Genomic DNA, 10,965 nt, shown 5'->3' with positions numbered 1-10,965 from the left:
GGTTTTAAACTAAGATTGCCTCATCATGAAAAGTAATAGTGTTATAGCTGGTTTGGTCAAACACTTTGAATGATCTAATGYCCAATCTCACTTGACCTTGTGAAATGTGTCAGCGCTCATCCTGTTGAGGACGACTGTCAGCTACTACYACAACAAGTACATGCTACATRCTACAGCACTCATTAAAAACAGATATATRAGCGCTGAGAGACTGATGTGTGTGAAGAAGAGGTTGGTGGTATAAAATTTGATGTTTTCCTTCTTTGGGTGTGAGATAAAGTACTTTGGTGTTGTTGGTCTGTTTCACACAAGCCTTATATGATTTTTTTTCTCCTCCAGTTTTTGGAACAAAAACATAATGTAAGCTAGGAGAARAAAAGTTTGATTAAACAGAGCCAAAGATTAATTTGCCGACTTTAAATTACATATGTACACTTTAATACAAACAACATTGAAAGAACATATATTCTGGCATTTTAACGTGGGGATTCTGTGGAAATGTTATAATCATCTMATACAATGAGGAAGAGACATTCAGCCATGGTTAAGAATGGAGGAAAAAAAACTGGACGGAGAAAATCACGTAGGGTGACATGGGAGGTGGACTATCTTAGGTTCACAGCAAAGCTGTGTTTAGTCTGCTTAGAAACACTGTCTGCCATGAAGGATTTTAATAGGTCGCCATTRCAACACGTTGCACAAAGCTAAATATGAGAAGTTTACTGAAGTCAACAGCAGTGACTTTTTACCAGAAGCACAATCATGCAGGAGTCTGAACTCAGGGCATCTGAAGATGTTGCACTGCAGCTCGCTAAAGTAAGAGTGCATTTTTTGTTTGCTTTAATTGTTTTGTATTCGTTTTACAAGAGTACAACTGTTATACATGCATTTGAGCATGAAATATGCTAAGTTACTTTACCGTATGTTGGTTTAATAAACAAATATATACACAGACACTTTTAAAATGGCAGTTTTATTGCATTTTAGTAAGTGTGTTGCACTATGTGGTCCTCTGGTTTTGTCAACAAAACACTGTCCCCTTCCATCATACAGGTTGTCCATCCCTGATCTAATATCTTTTCAGTTGAAGATAGCCCTTTGAACAAACTCACTGACAGAGATACAGTTTATTCTGTCCGGACTGACAAGCTAACAGCTAATATGTAGCTAAAACCAGCATGGATTGCTGACAACCATATGAAAGCTTAACTATTAGCATTTGCACAAACTGTTTGCATGAACTGTTTTGATGAGCTAATAATGCCACTTCAAAAACAAACTACTGCTGCATTAAAACAAATCTAGCAGTTCATACCAATTTAGGCAAGCTCTATTATTATTATTATTATTATTTCATTTTTTTACATTTTTATAATATTTTAAAAATGCAGTCCTTTTGGCAGAAACATGAAACTTTTGCTAGATTAGACCTTTGGCTGCAATGAATTTCTACAGCAGCCACTATTTAAGCTCCCAATTAACCATTAAACTCTACATAAAAATAATCCTGTGTTGTGAGATTGACAGTTATGTAATGATTTATAAAATAGTCTTTATATTAACCACTATGACATTTTGGAGATTGAAGCTGCTTCTTTGTCCCTCTTGGAGTAGTTGTTAGTAGTGATGGACATTTTAAGTTACAGTAGTCTATAAATTAATACATACAGTGTAAAGAAGATAAAAATATCCATTTTTTCCAATATTTTCCACAAAATCTGTGAAATACAAGCTCTCACATTCCATTCACCTTGCAACCAGGCAGAAACCCGAGTCAGAGCTCTTTGTGGACATAAAATTTAATTCACTCAAAACTCTTATTACCATTTCACTGAAGCCACAAGTGTGATTATGCCTGTTTCTTAACCATCTTTCAGTCTGGGATCCATTTACCTGTCTCATTCCTCTTTTTCCCTGCAAAAAAATCCAACTTTCTGCTCGGCTATCGCACTCGGGGGCTGCGCCGGTGATTAATCAAAGCGGCGAGCTCTGACAYACGGCTAAATTGGCTGCTCTAACCTGATATATAACACGGGGCTGGAACGCCGGCTAACACAGTCATGTTCTCTGGAGGATCCCACCTCATGCAGAGATTGGGTTGGGTTTGGAGCTTAAGGCAAAAGAAGTTTTTAAACCGGTCACTAATATAATCTTCCTCCAAAGCTTTTTGTGCATTTGGTCATGTTTTGAAGTCACAGGACCTAGAAATGAAAGAAAGCGAGGAGAAGGAACTCAGCAGCAATTTGGTGTGGAGTATAACTTTATGTAGGCAATAAATCATTGCTGGAACGACTATATTAAATATTTTTACAATAATCTGTAAGGTCGCAATGCAGAAGAAGCTAAAAATGTACCACAGTTCCATCTGTGTGTCTTGCAGCAACTGTTATTTCCATCCAAATTTGATTTGTTGTGATATTGTCATTTAGCACAGTGTCTGTGTTGAGCACAAAGGGCAGCGCATCGAACACATCAAATRACAGGCAACATTCCCAGTTGTTCTGTGTTGATAACCTTTGAACCTGAGGAGATAATGTACATATGACTGTGGATATCGATTTCTAAGACAATTCTGGTCTTCTTTGATATGCTAAATGGCCACCTTCCCTTTRGAAAAAAATGGAATTTGATCCAATATGGCAGCTTTCAAGATGACAGTCATTATCTGGACATAACGTAAAAGATAGACCCCGTTACTTGCTGGGGTATTCAAATATTTACTTTTCCCTTTCATTTATGAACTAAAAAGATGTCTAAATGCTTTTTCACTCAACCTGTATATACCAACCCATTCTCACTCCCGAGTCGTCACATATTGACGTTTTTCAAAGGTCCCTTTGCGTCCAATTTTGACGCATCAGGTACCMCCCTTGCGTCATATTTTGACGGGATGGGGCGGAATCTGTTGTCGTAATTTCTGAAAGTGTAGAAAATGCACAAATACTACCGTCCCAAAGCGTGAAATTACGTTTATTCACTTTAGACATCCTGTCCCAGACCCTAGTACCTAAAATTAACCATTAACCCTGATACGTAAAATTAACCATTTTTAGAAAATGTAGGAAATTCATGGCAACTACGTGTTGCAAAGCCTAAAATTACCTAATGTTCACTGTAGACATCCTATCCCTGACCCCAGTCCCTAAACTTAACCATTTATCCTGATCCCTAATGTTAACCTCAGACCCCCGACCCAAAGACCCCTGGTGGCGCAACCCGGAAAAGCCGCGGGYGGCAAGGACTGACGCGAGGGGGGTACCTGATGCGTCAAAATTGGACGCAAAGGGACCTTTGAAAAACGTCAATATGTGACGACTCGGGAGTGAGAATGTGTTGGTATATACACATATTTATTTTAATAGGTGGATGTGGTGGTGCTATTAATAGACATTTAACCAAATATGAGAAGGAACAAATGTATAAATTTGAGCTTATTAGTGTAATTTTGACCTTGTGTGGATTAAAGAAAATCCACAATAAATCCAATCTTGGCAGTCAAACTGTTTAAAAACATAGAATTTGTCTGTTGTATAATCATTCCACTATGTAAAACAAATTACAATAATGGTTTAAAACAATCATTCAAAGCTGCAAACTATTGATATTCATGCCCATAATAAGTGTATGTAAATGTAGTATAGGTTTAACTCCTGTATTTTAAAATTCCTTGTAATGATTGTGTTTGAGTAACTTAGTTGGAATATAAACTTTGAGAACCACTGTTTTAGCAAATATCATTAAATAGCACACCTTCAGTTTATTTGTATTTATTCTTCCATTCGGTGCAAAATGTTAGCAGCCTTGTCAGCTCTGTTTATCAAGTCATATACTATAGTGTTTGACCAAAGGCAACATGCAGTATCTTTAACTAGGCCTGAAGTTCAATGTTCTGATGAAATCTGTTTTCTTTCATTCATGGGTTTAAGTGAAAGTGGGGAAAAAATGACAAATAGAGTAATTAAAAAGCCCAGAGTGTTTTCAAAACTGCAGAGTTGGTCTGAATGTACAGTAATTCAACTGTGGTAGTGATAAACTTGTAAAAAAATTGTCCTTGTGTTTAAACACTTTTTTGTTTGTGTTGTATCCTTACCGGAGCGACCGTCCCTCTGAATGTCCACATGGTGCCAGGCACCATCACTGACTTTAGCCTGGGTGGCCTTGACTTTAACTGTCCCAGAGCCCATGTCTAGAAGCAGGTACAGCCCACCGTCCAGCAGCTCCACAGCAAAGAAGTCCACCTTGTTGTTCTTCTGGCCCTTCACGTCCCGTCGACCCTGAGGCTTCCCGTGGGTGAAGAGGATGAGCCCATTGGGTTCAGAGGTGCGGAAATCAAAGGAGATGGAGCCAACTCGTTTGGTATTCCACTTTGGCAGGGCCAAATACGAATCAGGGGTCTCAAAGTTGATCGGGTCGAGAGTGGGAACATTTTCACACTTGAAAACCACATCGCCTTGGAGCTTCATTTTAGGGTCAACGATGCGAGCCAGGCGAGAGAGCTCCAATCGGATATCATTGTTCTTATACACCACCTGGAGAGGATATAAAAGTCAGGTTTAAAAAGATTCTGATACACGCAGTGTGAGTACAAAGATCATCGGAATGAGCTTTATGTTAGAACAGCTTCTTCTGCTAATCTTTCAGTGCAGTCAAGAGTGAAAATACAATATTTCTTCATAAATAAATTGTACTCCAGTGCACACTGTGAAAAAATGGGATTATGCTCCGGTGCTATTACGCACTGCAGATGCAGGGACAGTTGGATCAATAAAAATAATATCTTCAAAGAATTGTTTGTCTCAGCGATTATCTGTTTCACCTTCAATTTAGTCAAGATGAAAAAGAGATTGTAAACAAATGCCTGAGTGTATTTTAGTTTGATTGAACACCTGATGCAAGAGTGAGGAGCAAGGAGTGATGGCTAAATTACTGGTGAGTCCTTTTCTGTAATGTTCAAAAAGTTTTAGTCTTTGTGAAATAAGACTCAAAGCCCATGAGACCTGTAACCCCAGAAGAATATTCCTACTATATCAATCACACAAACCCTATCATCTGTTAAAATAAGAAATTAGCATCGCAATTGTCAAACACACACAAAAAAACAAAAAACAGGGAGGCAGAAAAGCTTCACTTGGACTCCACTGATGCAGAAAATTAAATTGCTTTTTTAGTTTGTTTGCTTTGCCTCATTGTTCCAAAGAAGAAGTCAGTTGTTTTCTGGCGCACAAGGTAGTGTGTGTGTGGATGGGAAGCGGCACCACTGTTCGTCAGACAACAGCTGTCAGCAAACAGATTTTGCTGCTGTGGGATTACTGATAATCCAGGAAGATTTGACAGTATATCAACACAGGTGACCCCAGCAGCCTCAGCAAAGTAAGGGACATAAAAAATAAGGGTAGAAAAGATGAAAAAAAAGGAAACTGTATAAAAAGGAAAGCAGGAAACAAGCAAAAGAAAAATGATCTTGAAGAGTAAGGCAAGTATTTGGTTTCAAAATGCACCTTTGTGTAACTAAGATTGGGAAGTAATACCATAATACTGTTCTGGTGTCCACTGGAATACCCAACATCAAAATACACACCCTCTTCAACTTAATTAACATCACCAAGAAAACAAATCAAGGACGAAAACCCAGGCATCCTACTGTCATTCTCCAGCTCTTCCTGGGGTATGCCGAGGTGTTCTCAAAACAGAGATGTTTAATTCCTCCAGTAAGTTTGAGGTCTGTCCTGGGGACTCCTCCCAAAACCTCTTAAGGAAGACACCCACACAGCAAGCAAGTGTGGACCAGATGTAGTATCACTTTAGTACTGTTAGCTGACTGCTGGCATGGCAAGTGATTTGTCAAAGCAAAGGGGGCCAGGTCTGGCAAGGATGGCATGGTTTTGAAAGTGGCAGAACTGGTATACATGGTAACTCTGTTACACCACAGCTAACTCATATACCAAGAAATGAGCAAACATATTCTAACCATATCTTGTTCATGTTATAGTTTAGAAAACTATACATCATCATTCATAATAATGAAGCAGTTCTTAGACAGGAGGTTGAAAAAAGGAAGCTGCATACACTAAAGCCCCTCATAAGTCAGCATTCAGAATTCCCTTACAATAAAAAAGAAATAAATAACTGTGCAGTAGAGCTGTTGTGTCACACTATGGAAGGACAAGAAAAAGAAAAGATGACTCATACAGATTTTGTGATCCACAGGGATGAATATTGTCTCAGTGACGAGAATCTAATACTAGCTTCCTCCCCGTGGGAAATTCAAGCACAGCTTTGTTCTGTGTTGCATGTCTCTTTTAAGAAATTAAGACTATACAATCTGTTATAAGAAATCAAATAATATAAAGTTTTATAAATTTTTTTTAGGAAAACAATAACACCATATAACAGTGTTAAAGGAGACCAATTATGGGTCCTAGAAATTTTTATGGTATGTCCTTGGGCTAACCAGACCATGTTCATTCAATTTAATGCACACACTAATAATATAATAAATAAAGATAATAAAATTTCACATTTTCTAGTTCTGCCTGCTCTGACTTCCGTTCAGAAGAGCTGTTTATGTTAATGAGCTCTGTTGGTAACGCCCTCCAAAAATCTGTTGACATTCCGCCCTCCAAAGCCAGCGTTAGCATGGCTAATAATAGCAGAAACTCAGTTGTACAACCAAATGAGACCCAGAGGCAGAGCATGGTCGCAGCATCTTTTTTTTCCTCCTCCTCCTCTGCTCTGCGCTCACTCTGCATGCTGTTACCAGAGCAGGGAGCAGCAGCAGTCAAAATACCTCAGAAACTCAAACAAATAGGCTTTAACAAGGCTTTAATAAGCTAAACAATAGAGGTACATGAGAAAACGTGTTCATAATGAATGAAAATAAATAATTAAATCGTGTCCATGCCAGTCTCAAACCCTGGTCTCCCACTCTCTGGTCAGACACTCTACCCATTGCCCTATTGGAGGCTTGTTGTGAAATGAGCTGCGCATTGCACAACAACAACCGTGATGGCTCTTTATATTGAGGAGGTGGAGTCTCACCCGGGGGTTGCTAGGTAAGGGGCTGAACGCAGGTTCTGGTGGGTTGTCGTACGGCTTGTGAGATCACAAAATGACGGAAGGATAAAACTTGTTGTTAATATACATTAAAAATATATTTGCTTACAGTAAATATGCCCCTGGGTGCATTTTTTTGGTCCTAGGACTGTTTTTTTAAGAAGCACATATCCAAAGTTGAGTAAAAAACCTTTAAAAAAATGAATTTTGCATAATAGGTCCCCTTTAAAATAAAAGAAACCCAAAAGTGATCCAGCATCTACTTTTAGAATAATCTAAGGTGACAAAATGCCCATGTTTTCAGCTGAGTTCAGATCTTTATTGTCCTTTAGGGAGACATTGGGTGTAAAGTAATGATTAAAATGACACAGAAATTCAAGACAAAAATACAAGAAACCAAGGTTCAGCCACTAAAATGTGCGAGTTAAAGATTTTCATGGAATGTCAGTTATAATACAAAAAGCACTGCTTAAATTGATTTAGGTGCATTGATTGCACTTGGAAAAAAGGAAAATTAGCAACTATTGCACTTTGCCCTAGATAGCTTTTCTTTGAAAAGATGGGAAAACAATAAATTAATCCCATAAAAGGTGATCACTGATGGCTAAAATTGCCTTCTTCACAATTTTTTTGTTCCAAATTCCTGACAAGGACAGTTGCTGTTTGCCAATTATCTCACTTTTGATGTTTAAATGGTACAAGAGTGCTGCCATAAGCACCTCCCATCCCAAGTACTGACAGCTGGTCAGTCTCACATCACCATTCATAAACATGAATAAGATATAAACACACAGACTTGTGTTGTTTTTGTGTCTAATCTGAGAATATCTTCTTTCCTATTAAATAAATAAGAAAATTAAATTAATTAGTCTTTATTTGTTTGTTTATCATTCAAAACAGTGATTCTGCTGCTCAAAATCTTACTCCAAGCTCAGGTCCAAACTCGAGAGCCCTGAATACCAGGGTTTAGTCTGGTTCCAGTTTAAACGGTATACCAGTTTAAACCCTTGTATGTATCTGTATCTGTTGTTGCAAATGATCAAGTGTTGCTGAAACCTTGATGTTTTTAAGTGTTTTCATGTTGAGCAGAACACCTTGTATCCCACTTTCAGCTGCACACTTTCCTTCTCCTCACAGGCAAGAGAACAACATGAATATTACATGAAAAGAAACGGCGAGGCTTTAATGCTGCTCATTTGCTACAGAGAACTTTAACAGCTCTGCAATGGTCACTGTGCATTACTTAGATGCAAATCCCTCAAACTTGTTCAGAGCTTCTGCATGTCTTTGAGCCATGTTCAGCTGAATTTTTAATTAATTAGGCACAGTGGTTGTCGTACAACACAGAGTTTCTAACGGGGTGATCATTCGCACTTATAACCTTGAGCTTTACTGAGAGTGGAACATTTTTAATAACACTTCCAGACACAGCAGTGTTTCTCTGATATGTACTAATAAACTTCCTCATTTCTGGTTTGGGATTATGATGTTATCTGTCCTGCTGCAGGCGGATCAATAAGGCAATCTAAATGAAGTTATAAAAGAACAGACTAGCTCAACTATGTCTGTCACATTTTTTCCTTTGTTGTGACTCTGTTTTGCTGTGCTATCCTTTAGCTTATCAACGGTCTTATGGGGACTATTCATATTGTGCACACAGGAGACCAGAACGACTCCATAAAACCTACCATTTCTCCTCCAGGATGGGGTATTGATTTGGCCTTCGCAAGGCTAGAAGGAGACATGTGAGGGAAGGGCGGGTGGGTAGAAGTACAAAAGTTTGCTCAAGCACACACACACAAACACAGTCTCTCTCCTAATCTACTTCAGATCAGTGCTTGTGGCCTTTTGGGCCCATCTGCAGCTGCTTGCAGCCTTAGCCCCAGCGTTAATGAAGAAGATACAATACTCAGACGGTGCTCCTGAAGCTTTGCAAAGGAGATGAACCGTTCAAACGCACAGGCACAAAGTGATAATCCTTTAAATGCATGTATATACAAAAAAATACCATTCCAGGATGGAATGAATATTGGCTACCATCTTGCAAGCTAAGGTTTGWAATAAATATTGTTACTATCACACCAAATTTTAGGGGAATTTTTGTAAAGATGACTGCATTGGAGTCATTTTCTTATGCTTTGTAAGRTAACTGGATGTGGCATCCATCTTGAATTGGTTGACTGTAATATTTATTCAACTGCAGATGTACTCCATCCAATGAATAATTTGAGTTGTTTTATTTACTTGTCCTTGAAGCATTTACGGGTAGATAAATTCAGAGTTTAAGAAGTATTTTGCAAACAAACAAACAAGTTTTAAATCAGGATGTTGTGCAATCTGTTCGTACCATGTTAGGACACTCTTTTACTAACGCATCAAAGTGTAGCTCAAAATCTGTAAGTTATGTCCATGTTTTTGTTCGCTGATCTTATTTTTTATTAATTTTTTCATGCTACATGTTAAGCTGTCATGTCCATGTTAAATCTGACTGACTCCAAAAGTCAACCTGCTGTATACGTTCAGTAATTGCTTTTTAAGAGTTTCATTAAACTTGTAGTTMRTGAGACATTTTGCAAACAGACAGAATATATTTTCATTCTATTCTTATTAGGGCCATTTATAGACTTCCATTAATAACTGTGTTAGGACTGGGCCTTGGTCCACAAGAGGACTACTGATCCAGACAAGGTAKGTGTTTATACCAGTAAAGGTCCAAAACTGTAAGAAAAAACAGACAAACAMACACACTGGAGTTTGTATTTACATCCTTTTTTTGGACTGTTCACTGACTTCCGCTCATTTCCAGTCATTTCTATAACCTAATCCTGACCCTTAACCTAACCCTCCAGTACATACAGTGGCGCCAGCAGAAAATCTTTTCGGGGTGGCCATGGGGAGGCCACTGAAAAACCAGGGGTGGCACACCAAAATTAATATCCATAACAGAAATGTTATGATGTGATTTTGAAAACTATGGCAATATAAAGCTATGTTTTTGCCAACAGATGTTCAATTTGTAATTTTACGGACAATATTACTGATTTTGTGACGCTCAGAGACAAAACAACAAGAACCCAAACTATCTGCACTTCCACAACAGTCCATTTTCTAACTTGTTCTGTATCTTTACACATGGAGTAACATAAGTTATCCTTACATTATTACATACTTCAGTTACATCAGAAGTATTTGTAATGGTGGGGGGACCCACTGGCGGGGGGTCTGGGGTCCTCCCCCCAGAAAATTTTGAAAGAAGTAGATGCCATTTCCTGCATTCTGGAGTATATTAACAGGTTGTTAAACAGACTTTTTCATACATAAAAAACACTTCATGTGAATAAGTGGAATATATTTATTCGTTAAGCAAGAGAAACAACACTATGTTAAGTAATATTGTATGGTAAATGTGAAGGTTCAAATGAATTATATTTTAAATGTGATGGGGAAAGTTCCCTTAAAAATGATTGCTGTGATGTCTGTCATTTTATTTAAAAATGTCAAAATATATATTTTAAAGAAACAAGCTACAATGAACAAGCTTTTAAAAATTTAAAGCCATCACATTTGCTATGTGTGTTAAAAGTTTTGTTTGCTTGTTGATGTTTACTTTGGTGATAAAAAACTGTAAATACAAAAACCCAAAACTGGAAATAAAGACAAAACAAGCACAATTACAAACTACATATACTGTAGTGATATCCCAAACTATTAAGTTATTTGCTTTTGTATGTCATATTAGTTGTAATAAATATGATTTTGGTCTGTGAGGAAAAACTGGAGTACCTTGAGAAAACCCACTCCTGCACAGGGAGAACATGTAAACACAGAACAGAAAGTTGATCTAGCAAACTTCCTCTTTAGAGGCAATGTGTTGCTCTACCAACTGTGCCACTGTACTGCCTAATTTTATAT

General features: G+C 37.9%; 1 protein-coding gene across 1 annotated transcript in view; it reads right to left on the bottom strand.

The window, feature by feature from the left end:
* Nucleotides 1–10,965, bottom strand: part of LOC106525132 (neurexin-3b) — a gene marked incomplete in the record, with an annotated part of 484,453 nt that overhangs the window by 321,340 nt on the left and 152,148 nt on the right. Inside the window, 1 exon segment of the mRNA XM_014019257.1 lies at nt 4,091–4,529. Within this exon segment, the coding sequence (XP_013874711.1) occupies nt 4,091–4,529 (439 nt within the window).

The sequence above is a fragment of the Austrofundulus limnaeus genome, unplaced genomic scaffold (genome assembly GCF_001266775.1).
Source record: "Austrofundulus limnaeus strain Quisiro unplaced genomic scaffold, Austrofundulus_limnaeus-1.0 Scaffold214, whole genome shotgun sequence".
Taxonomy (NCBI): domain Eukaryota; kingdom Metazoa; phylum Chordata; class Actinopteri; order Cyprinodontiformes; family Rivulidae; genus Austrofundulus; species Austrofundulus limnaeus.
This window is presented reverse-complemented; position numbering and strand designations above follow the sequence as displayed.